Source organism: Conger conger, chromosome 5 (assembly GCF_963514075.1).
Source record: "Conger conger chromosome 5, fConCon1.1, whole genome shotgun sequence".
Taxonomy (NCBI): Eukaryota; Metazoa; Chordata; class Actinopteri; order Anguilliformes; family Congridae; genus Conger; species Conger conger.
The window spans coordinates 44117402-44140114 of NC_083764.1; the positions used below are offsets into that span (position 1 = coordinate 44117402).

The 22713-nt window shown below is 44.8% G+C and overlaps 1 protein-coding gene across 1 annotated transcript in view; it reads left to right on the plus strand.

Moving 5' to 3' along the window:
* The window catches only part of LOC133127998 (ephrin type-B receptor 1), a 164171-nt gene extending 145352 nt beyond the window's left edge, over positions 1-18819 (plus strand). Inside the window, exons 13-17 of the mRNA XM_061241173.1 lie at positions 3267-3416; positions 7083-7276; positions 8012-8167; positions 13149-14286; positions 18563-18819. Of these exons, the coding sequence (XP_061097157.1) occupies positions 3267-3416; positions 7083-7276; positions 8012-8167; positions 13149-13257 (609 nt within the window). The 3' untranslated portion in view covers positions 13258-14286; positions 18563-18819. The remainder of the gene's footprint in view (positions 1-3266; positions 3417-7082; positions 7277-8011; positions 8168-13148; positions 14287-18562) is intronic.
* Positions 18820-22713: the final 3894 nt, after the last annotated feature.

The window sequence follows — 22713 nt, forward strand, 5'->3', positions numbered from 1 at the left end:
AGCTTACCACAGATATTGGCTGAGCAAGCTGGAATCCCCTCTGGGCGAAGTGTGATATCAGGTCTTATCTGGACCTTTCCTGGCTGCTTTGTGGATGTTTTTGTGGGGCGGGGCGGGCGGTCGGGCGATATTTGGCGAGGTGGGAGCGTCGATAGTGAACGGAGGAAAATACAGCACCATTTCTCATCCTCACCATGAAAAATGCAGCAGGTTGACAGGCTGGCAGCTCCTATTACAGGAGGAGGTGGTGCGCTGCGGATTCAGATGGAAAATAAGGCTGGGTGCAGCGCCCTTTTCACCTGCTGTGGTTTTCCCAGCATGCACTGCACCCAGAGGGAGAAAGCAACAGCCATTTGTGTTTGTCTGCAGTTTCATTTCAACCATTGCAACCACTCTGCTCTATTTATTTTTTTCTTAATTGTTCTCCATCACAGGACCCTAGTTTGGGTATATAAGTGCATGTGGACACGTCATTCGCACCAAAATACAAATGTGGAAAACGTTTTTTTTACCAGCGTCATAAATATGATATATTTACTAAATGTTTTATGCGCGGATACACTAAAGAAAGGTTTTAAACTGGAATGTGACGTGGTGAGTTGCAGGTTTCTAGGTGAAGCTTTGCGTGTTGCGTTGTGTGAAGCTGGTTTCTGCGGCTGTAGGCAGATACTCATGTGGAGCGCATCCCTTCTATGAGTTGGGTGAATGACGGCAGATGATCATTACTCAGTGGAGTCACAGAATCCCAGCTGCGCGAGCTGTACGAACGTCTCGCAGAGAGTTTCTGGAGCCTCCTCTATCCTGGCACCCACAGATGTTCACAGTGATTGCTTTTAACCTGACACCATCCATGGAATCCCCCATAGACCTACTCTGAAAATGTCAGACAACCCTCACCCCCCCAACCCCCAACCACCCTCCTTCACAGATACCAAAGAAGAAGAAAAAAACAAAAAAAAGTACAACATACTCTCGTTTGTGGATGTGTTTTCACCAGCGTCAAGGTGGTGCGCTTTGTCATTGCTCTTCTAAAATGGTCGATTGGTGTACTTCTGACTCAGTAATTTATGAAACATTGGAACATTTATGAACATGCCCCTATCTTGCACTCAGCGTCAAATATTTAGGTCATATTTTGATACTATTTCACTGCCTCCACTATCATTGAATTAATAATCGGCTCAAAGATGACACTGTGCTCCATGGAAGTAGTATATGCTATTTCAGCAGTGCAGGAAATGAGAAAATAAGCAGCAGATCCAACTCTGAGCGTAATGCTACTACAATATTTTACAGGCCATTTTTCCCCCATTTTTTCCCTATGTCTCTTCCTTATACATGGCCGTGCACTTCCCTTCCGCCGTCCACGACTCCGTACGACGACGGAAAGGAATTTTATTCCCGCCATCGCTCATGACTTCGCTCCCAGGGTGCTCTCTTTTCTCCCGAGCTGTTATTAAAACCTGCTCTTTTTATTATGTTTTTGTCTTCTCTTTGTTTGCTTTCTTACTTCGGCAATTTGCTTTATTAAACCCCGGATCTGAGCCTCCGCCACAGCCAGCTCCTTCCCCCCACAGCGTTAATTACTGCCGCCGAGCGTAGCGGCCTCCACTCGGGCTGCCGCGGAAACGTTATTACCCTCCGAGAGACTCGGAGAGGCTTTTTTTTCCGCGGCGATCCTTCTCTTTTTTCCGGGGCCCGGTGATGGATTTCATTTTCAGAGGTGTCCCGGGGCAGGACTACAAGCAGGCAGATATCGGAGATCGGCGGAACAACGCGAGGAGGCAGGGAACATGAAGATGCAAGGTCCCAGCAGTCACACTTGTTCATTTTTTACAAGCGCAGGTCTCAAAATGGCCCCCTCGTAAACCGGGCCTCTAATATCTTATCACTGTAAGGTCCACAAGAGTGTAGTCTCTGTCTGTGATGTATGAGAGGTGTTTTTCTCTGGCTTTTAGCGGGTCAAGCACTGCAGGTGTGTGTTACTGTCCAGATTTTCTTGTCTTCCACCACACGGTTTATATAAAATGATCAAACTCAGGCTAGCTGTCGATTATTACTATGAGTTTAGTCCACATGTCCATTGGTTTTGTGTTGTGGTGTACTGTACCAACAACGGTAACTTGTAAAGTCAGGTAATTCAACAAAATGTGTGCTTTGGATGCTCGTTGGAAAATGTATGAATTTATTAAAATAGTCAAAACAAAAAAATTATATAATACATATGTTATGAATTATAAACGGTAACATCTAGAGTTTTTCTAGATACACCGAGGGAAATTCATTCTAGTGGGCAAACAGGCAGGCTTGTCTATTGAAGTATATAATCATGTCAAATGATTTTGAATCCACTGCCCCTTGGTTCTCAACAACTGAATTGCTGTTTTTGCTGTTATGATCCATTTGTATTTATTCCACACCTCAGGGTTTGCCTCTCACAAAACAAGATGGCCTCTTGAAAAGAGATGCTTCAAAATGTTTGTGCAAATAGCGGCACTCTAATAGCAGTAAAGTTATCAATACAGCAGCCTTAGAAAATTTGCAGCATTCAGACTTGTCATCTTTGACGCCAGAGGTATACAAATAAGTGTGAATGTCAGCCTAATTGCCATTAAACGCTATTAGTAGCTATTAAACGCAAGCACCTCCCGAGTGTACATGATGTGCTACAATGTGCTACAATGTCAGCGATTGATCATCATAATGCATGTGATGTTCAAGGGTTCAGGTATCCACACACTCACTCACACTCACATGCACACACACACACACACTAACATACAAACACACACCCTGTCCACATACACTTTGGCATTACTCTCTTTTATAATTTTTTCCAATGTGTGTATGGTATATATAGGGATAAGATTAATATCGGTGGCTCACTAACTGAAATTTCATGGCCAGTTGTAAAGTCCCATTGTATTCCTCCAGTAAAGGATCAATGCTTCGATGCTGAGCCTCCAGCCATACACGCTAGTGAGCACAGATACCTAAGATACCTAACCTATTATATTCTGTTCTGTTCCTGGACTAATATTGGCACAGTTGAAGGGGGGTGAGCATGAATCCTAGCATCTCTCAGTGTACAGAGGGAAATGGTGTGTGTGTATGTGTGTGTGAGTTTATGCTTTGTGCTACTTCAGTGCTACAGAACATATTGACATGTTCAGTAGCATTTCAGCGCAGTAAGCAGGGCCCATAGTTCACCATCTTTCCATTTGTTCATTTCTCTCTCTGTCGTTCTGTCTCTCTCTTCCCCTCAGGGCGGGAAAATTCCAGTCAGGTGGACGGCCCCAGAGGCCATCGCCTACAGGAAGTTCACCTCCGCCAGTGATGTCTGGAGCTACGGCATCGTCATGTGGGAGGTGATGTCGTTCGGAGAGAGGCCATACTGGGACATGTCCAACCAAGATGTAGGTTTTACTTTTTATACGGTCCGTTTTGTTTTTTTATTGTAACTTAAAAGCCAAATCAACTATTGCTCAATGAACTTAATGCGAGCTGGCGTCATGTTGCTGCTCTGAATCAAAATGGATGCCCATCCCTGGGTCCTTCTGTTCATTGGCCTTAACACGTGGTCATAACTAAGGGCTCTTCCTGTAAATTAAATTGCTGGTTTCATTTAAATGGACCTAACGCGCATATTGCTTTCCCCCCTTTTCCTGGAGAGCCTGTGACTCTACATAATGATGTGTGGCAGTGGAAACAGATTTGTGTTTGTGACTCATGTTCCATACCGTACAGGCTGATTAAACGCCGTGTTCCTCTTCACTAAAGTGTTCATTAGCTGTGAGAGAGGCTGCTGCTTCATTTGTCCCTGTGTCCGCTGGAACACATTGCCCGCGCTAAAGGCTCATCTCCCAGTCCCTTTCCAGCCAGCTGCTTCCCCTGGACCACCCTCCGGGAGACAGGGCCAACAGAGCAGATGCTTCAGTCTGCTGGGGTATAGGATGGTGTGTGTGTCTGTGTTTGTGTGTGTGTGTGTGTGTGTGTGTGTGCGCATGTGTGGGTGCGTAGGTGTGTTTGTGTGTGTGTGCGTGTGTGGGTGTGCATGTCTGTATCCGTGTGTGTATGTATGTGTGTGTGCCTGTCTGGGTGTGTGTGTGTGTGTGTGTGTTTGCATGTGTGTGCGTGCACGTATGTGTGTGTGTGTGTGTGTACATATTTGAGTGTATGTATGCATGCATGTGTGAATTTGCGTTGCGTGTGTGTGTGTGTGTGTATGTGTGTATGCCTGAGTGTCCATGTGCATGTGTGTTTCTGTACACAGGTATGTGTATGTGTGCTGTTGTCCTCTCTTTACACCCCTGCCCTGAACCGTCAATGAGCCAAATCTGAGTTCCAGCCCAGTGAAGCGCAGAAAGCTGCTGAAAAGACAGAACGCGTCTTAACGATCGCGCCTCGTTCCGTTTAAATCACCTGTGTGCGAATCAGCAATTCCCCCTCCCGTTGATCTCGTTCATGTTTTGGTCTGTCTCCTGAGAAGGCACTTATTCAGAAATTAGCTGTTTTGTGTGACTCTGAAGAGAAATGAACTGCTAACTAACTAACAGCAATTAACAGATCAGAGCTTCATGAGATCCCAGCGAGAGAAGTTACCGAACCCTTCGTGTCTGTTTCTGCCCGTTTAAAAACTGCGGCGCTCTGCATGCTGACGTTATTCCGCCGCTGACCACACCGCAGCGGGAAGCCAGACATCTTAATCAGGGAGTGGGCAGTCGAAGCGAGGCACCATGGGACGGGCTGCTCTTTAATTAAAATCAACCGCTAATACAGGCCCAGGTGTAATTACAGAAGTACCCAGAAGGATGATTTTGACCGTCATCTTTATTTGAGAGACTCTCGCACATTTGAAACACATTCGCTACCTGCAAATTAACCGCAGACCGTTTCTGCCTTATCTGATATATCTCCTGAAATTTCAATGACCCCGACTGATCCAAACATATAGGTAAGGTGAACCGTTTTAATGGACTGTTTAATTGGATCTCGTTTCATTATCAAGAAACCGATTTGCTCAGCTTGTGGCTAATCAGATAAAGATGGAGCCATCTATCGTAGGTATGGTTGAAGAGGGAGAAAACATGGGTGATTCTGAAATATGTTCACACTTGCAGCCAAAGGCACCCCTTGGTTGAACCAGTGACCGGTCACTGACTAATGTAATAGAGGGATAAGGAGAGATATGTTGATCAAACAGAGAATTTATCAGTGAATCAAAGATGCTGTTCCTTAAGTAAACCACTCTTCATCTCTGATTTGTTATACACTTTCATTTTGTGTGAGGGTATGGCAACACTGATATCTGACCTGGGGTTTCACAAATGATCTTCTATGAGGAGAAGTAGGAGAGATTCATGAATATTTCCTACAGGCTTTCCTGAAGTGCAAAGCCACCGTGAACACAGCATGCGGCCTGTAGCGTAGTGATTAAGGTACATGACTGGGACCCACAAGGTCAGTGGTTCAATTCCCGGTGTAGCCACAATAAGACCTGCACAGTCGTTGGGCCCTTCAGCAAGGCCCTTAACCCTGCATTGTTCTAGGGGAGTATTGTCTCCTGCTTAGTCTAATCAACTGCACGTCGCTCTGGATAAGAGCGTCTGCCAGATGCCATTAATGTAATGTAATGAATTCAAATACTTTACTGAGCTTGTCTGGTGTATTGGCACCTATGATATACTCTCAAAATGTTCTGACATTACATTACATCACAGGCATTCAACAGATGCTCTTATCCAGAGCGACGTACAATGAAGTGTAGAGAGAAGTGCAAACCCCTTCTGGTCCTCTTGGTTGGCTCAATTGCACCAGGCACGATCAATCGAGCACAGAAAAAGTATTTGAATCCAAAACAATGGGGTATTTGACCCAGGTTTGTTCCCTTCCCTTGTGTCTTCACCTGCCGCCCGTCTGTAATCAGCCTGTGATAGTCCTGTAGAGTTGACGGAGATGCGGGACGATGGGCGAGTGTCTCTGGACCATTAGAGCTCACATTCTCCTCCTCATGGGGCAATCAAGCATTTGCGTGATGAGACGTCTCATCCCCACTGACACCACAGCAGGGCTTGGGGACGTGTGATTGGCCGGCACCTGCTGGGAGAGGTCAATCTGCGCCCGAGATGTGGTCAGCGTGATTGCGAGCACTGTCGCTTTTGAAAGCTCTCATTTCATCTGCTATCACGCCTTTACTTTGAAGAGGAATGAAACCGGTGGACTGAGGGTGTGGTTGAAACCGACCAAATAACGTTTGGTTTTTGAGCAAATGAAATGGCGGATGACATGTATGGCATACCTACTCTATGTCTGTTGTCGGGGCGAGGGGGGGAATCTGCTGATGGGTTCTTGGCCATTAGCTTACAGCAAAAACTCATCAGCCTTTTAGGATTTTTTTTAACCATTTCTCTCTTCCAACAGTGGATGAAGTCCTCACATCCCCTTCTTTATCGTTTCTGAATCGGACGAGCGGAACACATGTTTTTATACCGGATACTCTGGCCTTTGAAGTACCCGAGGGCATGCTTGTGTTCTTTTCGAGTCTTGTATCTACCCTTTGCTGGCTGTGCTTCCATGTTTGGTTCCCCTCCAGCAGTTCCAGCAGTAAAATCCAGCTCAGTTTCATGGCGGGAGAGCAGCCCAGCAGCAGGGAACGGTGCCAGTGTCTTCCTGCAGATGTTGGCTCCCCGTTTCCACCCTGCTGTTGGTGTCCTTTCAGCCTCTTCTCTCAAGGACCAAATCAGCGAAATAGTTTGACTCTTCGCCCCCACATTCTCTGCGAGAGTCGAAACTAAAAGCATTACTCTTTGCCCGGAAAGGAGGCCAGAAAGTCGCACTTCCATTTCGGATCTGTAGTGCAGTTTTGCAGGTGCAAGGAGGTGAGTCTGCAGACACTGAGGAATGAATGAGGAACGGTACATTGTGGGATACAGGGCGACAAAACCCAGGACTCAGCATCGCTGCGCTAAAATGCGTGCCGCGAAGTGTTTAACCGTCTGTGACCGTCGGGTTGGCTGTTATCCCCGTCCTATCCTTCAGTTGGACTATTTAATCACCCGGCGCCCTCCTCTCCTCTCCCGCAGGTGATCAATGCTATCGAACAGGACTATCGACTGCCCGCGCCCATGGACTGCCCCGCCGCCCTGCATCAGCTCATGCTGGACTGCTGGCAGAAGGACCGCAACGCCCGGCCCCGCTTCGCCGACATCGTCAACACGCTGGACAAGATGATCCGCAACCCCACCAGCCTGAAAGCTGTGGCCACCATCACCGCAATGTGAGCCCACGCTCACTCTCTCTCTACCTCTCTCTGTCTCTCTTTCTCTCTGCCTATCTCCCTCTCTCTGCCTCTCTCTCTACCTCTCTCTGTCTCTCTTTCTCTCTCTACCTCTCTCTGTCTCTCTCTCTCTGTCTCTCTTTCTACCTCTCTGTCTCTCTCTTTCTCTCTTTCTACCTCTCTCTGTCTCTTGCTCTCTACCTCTCTCTGTCTCTCTCTCTCTCTCTCTGTCTCTCTCTCTACCTCTCTGTCTGCCTATCTCCCTCTCTCTGTCTCTCTCTGTCTCTCTCTCTCAACCTCTCTCTACCTCTCACTCTTTCTCTACCTCTCTCTGCCTATCTCCCTCTCTCTGTCTCTCTCTATGTCTCTCTCTCTACCTCTCTCTCTCTGCCTATCTCCCTCTCGCTCCCTCTCTCTCTCTACCTCTCTCTGTCTCTCTCTGGTTGTTTGAGTTTGTTTTTTGTTGTCGCTTGATCTTTTTGAGGCTTCATTACTTCTGTTTTGGAATATTGTCCTGGTCAAGGGGTTTTAAAAACAAATCACTCCCTCTCCTTCTCATTTCCCCTTTATCCACTCCCCTCTCTCTCATTTCCCTCTCCCTCTCCCCACTCCTCTCTCTCTCTCTCTCTCTCTCTCTCTCTCTCTCTCTCTCACACACACACACACACACACTTTGAATGTAAGGTGGTAAAATAAAGGAGCACTGATGCAGCTTCATCTCCTCCCCACCCCCAGGCCTTCTCAACCCCTTCTGGATCGTTCCGTGCCAGACTTCAGCACCTTCACCTCCGTGGAGGACTGGCTGTGTGCCATAAAGATGACCCAGTACAGGGACAACTTCCTCAGCTCTGGCTTCACCTCCCTCCCGCTGGTTTCACAAATGACATCAGAGTACGTAACCACTGCCAGACCGCACTTCTGTTTGATGTGTTAAACTTAGTCATTGGGTCCATACCTGCACAAAAATGGCTTCTTAAGTAAGGGTCTACGGCAGGGCTGTTCAGTCTTTGTGGGCGCAGGTTTTTGTTTTAGCCGAGCACCAAGACAGCTGATTCTACATATAGAGGTCTTGTTTGATGATCACAGTTAGTTAATTAGTTGAGATGAGGTGTCATGGTGCTGGCTACAACAAAAACCTGCACCCACACATCCTCTTTTAGACACCCCTGGTCTACAGCTTCTGCCGGATGTAGAGATATCAATTAGGTACTGTATATAATTACATTGTTAGGCAAGGTACGCTGTCTGGCTTTTTAAATTATTCCAGTATATTTTGTAATAGATAGCTTCCTGGCTGAGACAAAACTAGATCAAGTAAGTGATTCTACATGTTATTAACATTTGTCTATTTGACTTCTTTCCCAGTGTGACGAATCAAAGCTCAGTATTAAATCCTTAGCCACGTGAAAAGACATGCATTACCTGCATGTAAGATGGATAAGGCTGACCTATTTATGTACAAAATGTTAGGTGCCAGGTAGCATTACTGGTTTGTAATAGTTATAATCAGATATTAAACTCTGGTGCGGTTTAATAAAGCAACAAACAGTCATTGATGCGTTTTAATTAGCCTGGTCTCCGATGGGAAAGGCTTTAGCTTGGGCCATGAAAACATACAGTGGAGAGCCAAGTTGGATGAAAAAACCCTGAGGAAACATGATTACAGACGTCAGAGTTGACATCCGTCCATCCATCCATTATCTGAACCCGCTTATCCTGAACAGGGTCGCAGGGGGGCTGGAGCCTATCCCAGCATACATTGGGCGAAAGGCAGGAATACACCCTGGACAGGTCGCCAGTCCATCGCAGGGCACACACACCATTCACTCACACACTCATACCTACGGGCAATTTAGACTCTCCAATCAGCCTAACCTGCATGTCTTTGGACTGTGGGAGGAAACCGGAGTACCCGGACGAAACCCACGCAGACACGGGGAGAACATGCAAACTCCGCACAGAGAGGCCCCGGCCGACGGGGATTCGAACCCAGGACCTCCTTGCTGTGAGGCGGCAGTGCTACCCACTGCGCCCAGAGTTGACATGAGAGGAAATAAAGAGAACCCTTATCCCGCTCCTGGTCAAAACCTGTCTGTCAGAGACACAGAAGGAAAGAGGCTCATGGGAAGCATTGGTTAGATCCAACATTAAGTTCACCTTCACAAATGCGATAGCGGGTGTTGTTATATAATCCTGAAATTCTCAGAAATGGTAGCTGCTTTTCCCCAAGTCTAAGGCCGTTTGTTTGCTAAGTGGAGCTCACTGAATGGAGAAGGTTTTATTTAGCTCACCTGCGGCTAATCAGCCACAGGCAATAAAAGCCTGACTTTTTGTTTGCTCATTTGGCTGAGAGTTATGTTGCATATGGGAGGTTTGTCCGAGGCTCCTGGTGCTCACAGTCTGGTAATTTGGTAACTTGCAAAGAGAATGTGTAATTACCTGAAGAGAGGACAATAAAAAGAACTGGTTCAAGGAACAAACACATAACAGAAGCTTCAGTTAAGTAAAATGGGAAAATTATAGAGAATGTATTTTTTTACTTTGTGAGCTGTGTTTGTTTCGTTTTTTCTTAATACCACATATCAGTGGACACCTGTTTTTGGAATCCTCCTTTCATGACTCCTAAAGTGGAACCTTCTAGTTTTATTGCTGGTCCCCCCTAGGGAAATAAAAACACGGTAAATGTTCGTTCTTCTCTACAGTGATGAATGAACAGTTAAATTTGTGCAAAAGCATAATGTCCTCAATTTTTCTTGGCTAGAAATGAACACTGTGTAGAGATGGAAAGTCCAGGGGGTCAAAGTAAAAGTCCTACCATGAACTCTGCTGTCTGATTTCACTAATTAGTTCTAGCTCCTGTCAGCATTTCTGCTAATTAGCAAATACAGGTGATTGGACCAAAGCACTAGGGAGGACTTTTACTTTCTGAACGGCATTGTGTGCATAAAAATGTCAGTTGACTTAAAAAGCCTTGACCTTTGTGTTTTTACTAAACAATCAATTTGTGGGAAATTTAAAATAGGTGCTCTAAAGGAAAAGTCAGATACAAAATTAAAGCCAAAAACCTGAATTAAAGTCTCTCGTATGGCACACCAAATCCATATCAGTATCCTTACATTTTTTACATTTACATTTTAGTCATTTGGCAGACGCTTTTAATCCAAAGCGACTTACAAGTGCATAGGTTCTACCACAAGTCAAAGCATCACATCCAGAACTAGGAAAATACACCTGGACTGCTGTTCTAAACATATAGTCGTCATCATAAGTGCAATTTTTTTTTTTTTTTTTTTTTTTTTTTTTTGGGGGGGGGGGTTAGACAGGGATAGGGGTATCAGAAGGGGGGGGGCGGGGTAAATCAGGAGGGAGGACTAAGGTAGAGTTTGAAGAGGTGTGTTTTGAGTCTGCGTCGAAATAGGGGGAGGGATTCTGCTGTCCTGACAGTGGTAGGCAAGTCATTCCACCACTGAGGAACCAGAACGGAAAACAGGCGTGAATGTGCAGCTCGACCGCCAGGTGCCCGTAGAGAGGGAACCGTAAGGCGACCAGAGCTGGCAGACCGGAGTGGTCTAGCTGGGGAGTAGGGAGTGATCAGGGATTGTATGTAATGTGGGGCAGTCCCCTTAGCAGCCTGAAATGCCAACACTAGGGCCTTGAATCGGATGCGTGCGGCAATAGGAAGCCAGTGGAGGCCAATGAGAAGCGGGGTGACATGAGCCGACCTGGGCTGACTGGTGATCAAGCGGGCTGCAGCATTCTGGACCAGCTGGAGGGGCTTGATGGCGCACGCTGGGAGACCGGCTAGGAGGGAGTTGCAGTAATCCAGGCGGGAAATGACGAGCGCCTGGACTAGGAGCTGGGTGGCTTTCTCCGTCAGGATATGACGGATGCGGCGTATATTATACAGAAAGAACCTGCAGGTTCTGGCAGTGGAGGATACTTGTGGAGCCAGGGAGAGGCAGTTATCAAGAGTCACCCCAAGATTCTTTGCCGTACGGGAGGAGGAAACTACAAAGTCCTCCACAGTCAGTGAGAGGTCGATTGACGGAGAGGACTTAGCAGGGATGTAGAGAAGCTCAGTTTTGGCAAGGTTGAGCTTCAGGTGATGGGAAGTCATCCACGCAGACATATCAGCCAAGCAGGCAGAGATCTGTGTGGTGATTTGGGTGTCGGGGGGGAAGGAAATGAAGAGTTGGGTGTCATCAGCGTAGGAGTGATAAGAGAAGCCGTGGGAAGAGATAACAGAACCAAGGGACATGGTGTATAGCGAGAAGAGGAGAGGCCCAAGAACCGAGCCCTGCGGGACTCCAGTTCGTAGGGGTTGAGGGTCGGAGAGTGCGCCCCTCCAAGTCACCTGGTAGGAGCGACCAGAGAGGTAGGAGGAAAACCAAGCGAGTGCAGAACCTGTGACACCCATCCCAGACAGCGATGAGAGCAGAATCTCATGGTTGACTGTATCGAAGGCGGCTGACAGGTCGAGGAAGACGAGGACAGAGGAGAGGGATTTTGCTTTAGCAGAGTGGAGTGCCTCAGTGACCGCAAGCAGGGCGGTTTCAGTGGAGTGGCCACTCTTGAAGCCAGACTGGTTGGGGTCATGGAGATTGTTGTGGAGAAGATAAGTGGACAGTTGGGAGCAGACCGCCCGTTCCTTCATCACAGGGGTGTCCAAGGATGGTCATATCAGTCTCTGGGTTTAACAACTTCTGTTCTTAATTATTTCCAGTTGTTTAGTAATTGATACATCCCTTTTTTTATGCAAATGCACATGCTTTTGTTGGATGATTTTTCCACATTAGAAAGGCACTCAATGGTGCATAACACATTGGTTTGGAGCAAGAGTTCTGCATATCCAAAATTCTTTGCCGTGTGCATGCATTCATATTATCATGAGTGACCATCACAAGCCTAGAAGAGTATATCAATATGATGATTCCAATCTGTAACATTTGTAAAGAGCATATCTTAATAAGCTATAATTTGGAGTTTTATAAAAATCTCATGCAGTGAGAGATGGACTGAAAATTTTGGTTAAAAAAAATATATTTTTAAATTATTAAATTATTTTTGAGAGTGGAGAGTGGATGAATGTTATTGTTAAAATTGACGCGTTGGTATTTGAAAGTATTCAAAAATGACCACAGGTGGTTATATACCAGCGCTGCTGGAGTCTTGGCAGGTGGGCTCCTTTCAGAAACTGGTTTTGCCCACAAACTCATAAAATTCCTGATGGGAGGAGACCTTTCCATCAAAAAAGCCAACCGTCAGGCAGACTTCAAACGCTGTCTGCGCCATGCAAATAAGTCTGGTGTTTTTCACCACTAATGTAGGCATAGTGAGGGCCCACTGTGGGCATGCTGTGCTTTCATGTGTAAAATCAGTGTGCTATAGCTGTCAGACCTCCTTTATCAAAGTGGTTATTAAATCGTTACTCTTTTTTGTATGCGACGCAGTGACATGATCGCACCTGTAAATTAAATGTGCGCAAGTGATATACTGTACATATTTAATACATGTTGGGAGTTGTAACAATAGCTGATAAATATCTCCAAAATGGTGTCTGCTGGCTCTTTGTTTACCGGTGTTAAAGTGCATTTGCATAGGAAGGCGAACTCCAGGTACAAACTGTATTTTGCACATAGAGTGGAGTCTGGCTGTTCGTGTTCGTCTCTTCTTTCTGCCAGGAATAAAATAAAGGATATGCAAATTACCGGCTTCCGAACGAGAGTGACGCTGGAGATAGCGTGACAGTGCCACGTCAAGTCTGTCGCCGAGGTCCTACCTGTCATTTCAAATGTTATATTTGCACTTTCTTTTTTTATTTTCCCTCCCTTCTCTCACAGCTGGTCTCCATTTTGATTTATTTTCTTTCCAGGGACCTTCTCAGAATAGGGGTGACTCTGGCGGGGCACCAGCGGAAGATTCTCAACAACATCCAGTCCATGAGGGCGCAGTTGAGCCAGTCCCCCACGGCTGTGGCATGACTAGAGGGGACGCTGAACGGCAGTGGCGGTAGTCTCCGCGGTAGCCTGCGGGGTACCCTCCGCGGTAGCTTGTGCGGGAGCCTGCGCGGGAACCGGCCGGTCGCCATGGGCTCGATGGAGCGATCCCGCGTGGAAACCGTCGTCCTGATCTGACCGAATCACTGCCGTATCAGCCTAACCCTCGCCTCGACGTTTCCCCTCCTTCACCGACTCTGGTACCGACTCGCCCCGGAAGACAGAAAAACGAAACCCGTTAAGTTAAATGTACCGTGCGAAGACCCGAGAAAAAGAGTATATATTAAGACGCTGTGGAATACGGCCGATTTTTAAAGCTTCGGGTTTACTCCTGTTTTTATACGGATTATTTGTGCCCTCAGCCACCCGGGGAGATAACAAAGGAAGGAAAAGTGTGCTTTCGTCCATTTTCATTCTTTGTTAGCCATCGTAACTGTTCAGTCCCCAGGAAAACCAGTGCTGAGCTGCCTGCTAACGTTCAGGCGGATAGCGTAGCCCACGGACGGCCCAAGATGGCCGCCCCCGGCTCAGAACTCCATCGGAGGAATATAAATAAGTGCTCCTGTGTAAATATAATGAAATAATCTGGAAAAAGTCTTCATATTGAAGGTCATTTGTTATATAAAAACTTCTTTCTCTGCTTGCATTTTTGGCAAATAAGTACATACATGGATTGTAAATGAGTTAAATGGATTGTAAATTATACCTCGGTGGCCCCCGAAGCAGGGATCATTCCTGGATGTTTTTATTTTTGCTTTCAGTGCTAGAGGCCCACAGACTGCCATGGAAAACAGGCTTTAGCCTCCCTGAAACTGTACAAAGAACATTTTTTTGTGTCAAATCCTAAAAAAAAAAACATTTATGTCTTCAAACATTGTTGGCACGGGGTTTCCCAGCTGCTGAGCTCTTGCCTGTCAAGGCCTTTCCTCGTTCCTCTTCTGTGGCTCATTTCCGTGTGAACTCTTGGAGCCGTGATTCAGAGGATATGTTCCAGACCTGCAGCTCAAACTGTAGGTATGTACCTTGTTCCTTATTCACATTTTAGGTTTTAACAATACACTATGTGTTTTTCACAGATACCAATTCATCTTAATCCTGGACTAACTTTATATGAAGAATCTACATTCTAAATGTTATTTAGTCTAGGACTAGGCTGAATCCACGTCTGAGGAGCCAGCCCTTCAGTGTATGTCAGCTGTGTGAACTGGCTGAATAATTATGTCTTTTACTGTATGAAGACAGGCACACACAGACACGCACACATGCAAAAGACAGACATGCATTTACAACTGTGTACACAGACACACTCCAATGCCACTACACACTTGGTAAAATGTGTAATGTGTAATGTAGCGTGTTTTCTGTATCTGATTGGCAGTCTCATTGTGGATGGCACAAAACCACTCACGGTTCAATGTATAGACCCAACTCCATTACAGATGCTGTGAAAGCCGAGCTGTAACTGCCCTGCTGTCAGGGGTATCGAGTGAGTGAGCCTAATTATCCACAGGCTGAATAATCCAGTCATTTCTGATTGCTGTGAGTTACCAGCAAGGGTGACAGGGTTTGCTTTCAGTCTGATATTCATAAAAGACAGAGCCCTACCCTCTCTACCTACTCCTGTGTTTTACTGGCACGTAGACCCCACTTTCCTTTTTTAATAGGAAATTATCATTGGTGTTTACATGGTTGTGTGTATCAAAGTCAACTTATTGGATTCCCTGCTGAAAAAAACAGCTCAAGGTTTAGAAACAACTGGTAACTGGTTGACCTGTTCAGGCAAGCTCCCAGCTTGGCATGGTTTGACCAGCTCAAGCTATGTTTTAAAACAACTCGTAGCTAGTTGCTCAGACAAGCTACCAGCACTAGCTGCTTGACCAGCTCATACCCAGTTCGACCAACTTGGCCATGGTGGTTGACCGGCTCATACCCAGTTCGACCAACTTGGCCATGGTGGTTGACCAGCTCATACCCAGCTAGACCAACTTGGCCATGGTGGTTGACCGGCTCATACCCAGCTAGACCAACTTGGCCATGGTGGTTGACCGGCTCATACCCAGCTAGACCAACTTGGCCATGGTGGTTGACCAGCTCATACCCAGCTAGACCAACTTGGCCATGGTGGTTGACCGGCTCATACCCAGCTAGACCAACTTGGCCATGGTGGTTGACCGGCTCATACCCAGCTATATCCGTTTCTGACCAGCTTGACCGGTTACATTTTAAAGCTGGTCAACCTGGCATAGCTCGATTTTACAGCAGGCTTTAAATTTATGCTCACTGTCAGGCAGAGACAGCAGGCTTTGATTTACATATTTTGGGTACATACGGCAGTGTGTGGCCCGACACAACCTGGAACTGGAGCCACACACATCCAGGCCAGGGCAGTCCAGGCCAGGGCAGAGGGCCAGCTTTTCCTCTTCGCAGGCTGGGCTCCGTCTCCGGTTCCCCCTCTGCCGCTCGCTGCTGGGTGTTTGTTGTTTTTCGGCGTTTGATGGATGACAGTAGTAAACGGTGCTTAGGATCCTAATGAGACTCTAATTGTAAGAGGCTTTCAGCTGTGCATTTTCAGCAGGGCTTTCTCAGCGAAGGCTAGCGCTGAGTGCTGTTCTAGCGCTTAGCAGGCCCGGGCTCGGCCGTCCCCTGGAACTAATGCGCCAAGCTCGTTCGGTTGTCTAACTCCAAACGCGCTGGAACTTAAATCAATGGATCAGTGCATTAACAAGCTATTAAAAGCCACAGTTTCAGATGGACAGTGCCTGGGTGCTTGTTCTTGGGTGGGTGGGTTGGTGGTGACCCATACGTTTTGCAACAATAAACGAGTGACCTCTGACCTCCAGAGCTCACATCTCCCCGTTCACTATGTCTACCCCATCTGACACTCGGGATGCCTCGGTGTGTGTGATCGAGGGCTGTGCCGTCGCTGTCAGCCAATGAGAAAACGCAGCGAGGCTTGGCCGATGATTAAGAGGGGCTTCTGCCCACAGACAGTCGCGTAATGGGAGAGGTGTGACGTGATTGACAGGTCTCTGGCAGCCTGCAATGATGGAGAAATGTAGAGCAGGAACATGGCACGGCAAAACTGCAGAGTGGGGAATTAAAGCGCATTTGTGCTGTGAACACACCCACACGCACACACACACCGTTCATGCGCTCCCTCCAGCTGCGTTTCTACTTTCCATTATTGAGAATTTATACCACTAATTGTCAGTTTCCAATGATTGACTTGACTAATTGAAATACTAACTGTATAGAAAAACTCTGGGTCTTTAGTATCTTACTATGTTGACAGCTTGGGAAAGTTCAAAATAACAGGTCTACATCCACATCAAAGCAAAATGAGGCAGCTGCGATTCACACAAACTTAACCCACACCGTGACTGCATTTTCAAAATGGGCCCTTCTCACTTGCAAATGACTCATTTAGAGGGGGGCTGAATACAGATACTCTTTAAAACAAAAGGTTTGAAAGCCCTTTGTGTGTACTGTACGCACATTTCTACACACGCTCACATTGACACGGACATACAACACAAGCGCTACACTGACCCCATGGTCACCTAAACCCCACCATTACTTCTTGCCAAATACGTTGCATTAATACTTCTGCCTTTAGCCAACTAGTGGTTTTGGTGTATTTCTTTGTTTCTGTGACACTGATGTGAAGGTAAACATATTCCATTTCTGCTACTTTACTCTTTTTCCTGCCTTCGGACACATACAGGTCATTCTCCAGACAGATGGCATTTATATTTTAGAGCAAAGAAACTCTAGCAGGAAAATATTACAGACAGTTGGAAAATGTGTAAGTCATTTTATGCCTCTAGCCAGTAGCGACGGGGTTATGCCTTGCAAATCTCTGTAGTGGAACAATTCCATTATCTGTCTGAGTCATAGTTTAATTAACTGTGCATGAACCCATTATTTTTTAATTAACACCAGAAACTTTCACCCACGCAGAACGATTTGTCATCTCCAAACGTGGTTCAGAATGTCCCTGGAAAATATCGATTGAGGAAAACATCGCAACGGTTATCTGCTATCAGATCACCAAGGTTTATCGCTTAACCAGCTTCCGCTTGATTCATTTAGATTATGCTAATAGATATGCAGGCAGAGGTAGGAGTCTGCAGTGAGTTTTAATTAGAGAGGCAGGTTAACGACTCTGCGTGGATCGCTGCTACCACCTGAGCGAGTTCTCAGATGGCTAAAGCAGATTAGCACTAATTGAATATACAAAATGCTTGACAAATAAGAACATTAGTCTTCTAGTTGTGTGATTTTTTTATTTTATTCATTGTATACTTACTGAAAGAAAAGTGTAAACACAATGTACCTGTGGGAAATAGAATCTGATGATAATAAGATTTCAGTCAGTCAAAATCAGCCTAACATGATATTGATTCAAAATCGATCTGAATACAGGAAGGTGATTTAGAAGTTCTTTATTCCTAAATCATATTAATCTGTATGTATACCTTACCTTCTGATCACTAACCAGAAAAAAAACAATCAAGTACATAGTAATGAATTTTCTAGTTTGACCCATTAATCATTAATAAAAATGAATCCATGGCAGCCAATCTAGTGAAATTGGCATTAGCTTGGAAGGGTTCTTGCCGGACTGGACTAAATCATGCATGCGTGCGGTGTGGAAAGAGTATCTTGTTTGTCTCTGTACTCCCTCTGTCTCTCTCCCACTGTTCCTGCTGATGAGAGCGATATGAAGGGGATAGATATCAGTAAAAGGTGTGGGCCGCGTTTAATTTACCAGTGAATTAAACAGACTTTTCCTTTGTGCCCTCTGTTTGTGAGCTGAATCTCAAGAAGGTTTGCCGTGCTCCAAGTCCTCCTTTCGCCTGTTTGTTCCCGTTCGGGCATCCTCACAGGGATCTGCTGTGTTTTCTTTCTTTGCCTCCTAATGAATCTTGATAGTAATAACAATAATAATAATTATAATAATAATAATAATAATAATAATTTGTTATTTAGCTGATGTTTTTATCCAAAGCAACTTACAGTTGATCAGACTAAGCAGGGGACAATATGCCCCTGGAGCAATGTGGGGCTAAGGGCCTTACTCAAGGGCCCAAAAGCAGCACTGATCTTATGGTGGCTACACCGGGAATTGAACCATGATCCTTTCCAAGTCCCAGTCATGTACTGTCCCTTAGCCACTAGGCTACAGGCTGGCCAAATCTTAAATTCACTGTACCATTTGCAAGCTATTTCATAGATTCCCTTTAATAGGTGAGACTAAATATCTATTTGTTTTTCTTACACGTTGCAGAGTACTGTGCCCCACAGGACCTTGGGAAAATGACAAGGAACCCAGATGTTTATACAGTAGAAACAAGAACAGAAGCCGCCAACACAACGCTACAGACTGGACGCACTGTAAATAGCGTGGCTTCAAGCTCTTCCTCTGTGTCATTGTATGATTAAGATTTGTTTTATTGTGATGAGTATGTCAGAGTTTGTAACTGTAACTTTCTGAGAAATATTGTACTAAAATGCACTCAATAAAGATGAATCAACTGGACTGGCCTCCTTGTGAGTCCATCTCCATGTGTTGAGATGCAGCGGATGCAGTGGTTGGTGTGTGTCAATAGAAGAAAACATCAGACACCCTCACTTTCACTGTCACAGATGCCAGTAACTTTTTATTTTTGGCAGTTTCATTTGAATGCTAAAAGGTGATTGACACGGCATGTGGCTAGATATAAGAGCAATATGAAAGCTGCCCACTGCTGCTTTGATTATTTTGTTTGCAAAATACTACTGCAAACAATGTGCGAATGTAATATTATGTTACAAATGTAAATACAGCAGGAAAAATCTCAGTTTCCCCTCAACCGGTTCCATTTCTGACTCACATTTTATGCATTGTGAGTTTTGGCCATGATGTGGTAAAAATGAAAAAATCACATGGCAGTTATGAAACGCAATTAAATTCTCAAAATGCAAGATTGTGTTCTGCTTATGTGAATCATGCTCTACAGAACAGTCTGGTAGTTGGACAGTGACCGCATTTATTTTGGTTTGGCTTTGTACTCCAGCAATGTATTTTAAAAAACAAACATGAGCTTAAAGTGTAGACTGTCAGTTTTAATTGGAGGATATTTACATCCATATACGGTGATCCGTGGAGGAATTACCCTTTGCGCTTCAACCTTATGCGCGGTTATGTAAACAAAAATAGTGTCATTGTCGAAATACTGAGACTGCACTGTATATTCCTGAAATGCATTCTACATTTATGATTTGATTTATGGATTTAAAATTCTGGCAATAGTCAAAGTCTATAACCTCAGTTTGATTCATACAAGACTGTTTGAGAGACCTTACAGTAGTTAATGAGAGACCTTAGAAAACATAGACTACTGAAAATATAATACTTGAAGATTTGTATAAGATCATTTTCGTTGTTTTCCAGGATTCAACAATGACTGCCTTTTCCCGGGGTCGGAATCATTTTCACTCATTTGTGATTTTAATGAACAGACTTCTTACATATTTAATGCAAGTAACCCTTAACATAGCTAAGTAGCACAAAACCAAAACAGCCCCCATAAAACAGAAACAACAATTACTTGTACACAACGAACGTCACTGGACTACCCTTTTACCACAATGCAATGGGAGACTGCTGGTGAGGGATGTAACATCGTGCTAATGAGTACTGCAGCTAAGAGGCTCCATTACTCCCTGTACACCTGCCAGAAGAGGACTTGCCCTGGTATCGGGTAGATGGCCAGTAAGCAGGAGCAGGGATGCTGGTGCTATTTCCAATGCTAATTCATTCTTCATTCCGGGTTTTCTAATAGGAAACCCAAGAGGGGTCAGACCAATGCTGTAATGGTGCTTCTACAGCTACTGCCATTGTCAATTATACACATTTAATGACTATTTATGGTGGCAATTATCCAGTTGCTTTGGCTTTGGAAGTGAAAGTTCTTTTTAAAAAATTGTTAAGTTGCCTGGATCGATTTTGTTAAAATGCAAAGTGTCTATCCGCAATAATATACGAGGCAGGGGAGCATTAAATGTACCTTGATAGAGGGTATAAATGAAAACTGAGCTCCTGTTTGTTGAATATTGAGTCTGGGACTAGTGCATACGTCAATTAGAGAGGATTTAAAACACCCCAAACATGGAAATGCGGCTGATTGGCCGGGGCTTTTAAAGTTTTCCCGATCAATATCCTCAGAGTAATTACCTTAAAAAGCGGATTGTGCTTCAACAGTGACGTGTAAGATGGGAGAGTGAGAAAGAGGGATGCAGCACAAGAAAAAACTAGACAAAATGGGGGAAATGGGAAGAGGGGGCAGACAGATTGTATGGGTAATTGGACCAGTGGCTGTTATGTTGCCGGGTGATTAGATGTAGAAAGATGAGAGAATTCTTGCCCTCGCGTGTTTCTTGTGGGGCTCAGATAAACACGGTGCGGTAGTGGTGCAGTGGTTAGCACTGTTGCCTCACAACATGAAGGTCCTGGGCTCGAATCCCAGTAGAGTTGGCAGTGTGTATGTGGGTTTACTCTTGGTACTCTTCCAGTTTCCTTCCCCAGTCCAAAGACATGCAGGTTAGCTTAATTGGAGAGTCTACTGTAAATTGCCCCTGGGTATGAGTGTGTGGGTGAATGGTGTGTACTGTATGCCCTGGAATGGATTGTCTATCCAGGGTGTATTCCTGACTCTCACCCAATGCATGCTGGGATGCTTGCCCATGACCCTGACCAGGAATAAGCAAGCTGGATAATGGATGGATGGGTCACCCGTGTTTGTGTTTTTCCCTCATTAGTTTGCTTATCCTTGTATGTTGAGCTCTAAGCGAGAATTTCACTGGTCCGGTTTCTGGTGGTGTGCATTTGAGATTGACATATTCCATCTTGTGGATACCATATCATTTTACAATAAAGAATAGAATGGCAGGAAATGAATACAAAGGTTTAATAATATGTGGCAATGCACCGAGAGGTGTGTATCAATAATGAAAATGAGGGTGTGAGACATGAACAATAAAGTGGGATTGTATTGTTTTATTCCACTGAGATTTATGGGTATGTTCTCATAAGCACAGTGTCATTATCAGAATACATTATTCAGAGACAACAGATAGCACACTGTTTACCTTTTATTGCCACATCAGTCACAACAACAGGGAAAAAATTGAATCATCAATCCATGGACCTTTAAACGTTTAGGCATTATAACATTGTGCCTTTAACAGGACTTTACATTTTGGGATTTGGCACACAGAGCAAAGTACACACATTACGTTATTACATGCCATGTGTTTGTACAGCAGGATCTTTTTACGAAGCAATTCACATTCATTACATTAAGTAATTTTGGTTGCTAATAAAATGCTAATGGTTTACAACAAGCAAAAAGATATGGTACAGTAGTTTGGAACTATTCTGAAAATAAGAATGATGATGCAGATCCTCATGAAAAGCATGTTAAAAGGAAAAATAAATATTTAAAATAGGTGTCAGGCACTACTTCCTTCTTTATCTTTCCTCTTCCGTGTTTGATTTGTTGTCCTTGGACAGCTCATCACCATGGAAACAAACCCATCACTTGCTCATCAGTTAAGATATGGAAAGGTATAGTTGCCTAATGTATTGATAAAATGAACCTTGTCTAACTACTTGACACTGCCATTGTAGCCTTATGGGATCTGCTACAGTCGCAAAAGCCCAGAAGGCAAATAAGTTTTTGCCCAGGTTACCAAGGCGCCAGTACTAGACGGTAAAGACTATGAGTACCATGATCAATCAATGTGCTTGGTTGTGTAATTTTTGTCGATTAGCAACCAAAATGACTAAGTGGGCCTTTTAGTACCTCACTCAATTTTTTATTTCTGGTTATTACAGTTGTTGATTGTTAAGACCGGCTCTGATTTCTAACCTCTCCTTTCCAGTTAAGTATTTGCCTGGGAGACAGGCAATGAGTCAGCGTTATTAGTAACAGTGCTGTTTTTGCTTTTGTGGTTTGGTATTAAAAGAATCCTTAATTGTTACAATATTTGGCCAGCAGCACGTTGGAAATGTAAAATGTTATATTTCCTGGCTTCTATGTGTAGAGCTTTTAAACTGTTGGCTCTTCAATTTAAGCAGTAGATCTCTACTCCAGTAAAGCATAGCACAATAATCAGAGCCTAGATCAAATGAGATTTGTTTTCTCAGAGGAATTTTGGAAAATTGAATTTTGATTTATGCAATTACCCAAGCAATCTTCCATCGTCCATATGCGTTATTTCAAGGGGGACCTTTGTCACCAGCAAGATTGCTGATGGGAGTTATATTTTTTTTTCAAGGGGGGGGGGGGGGGGATTACAGTGTGACAACAATGTGTGATTAGGTCCAATCACATTCTTCATTAGAGGTTGCTCCAATTGCCATATTAAATTCCCATCATCTATCACTCTGATGGG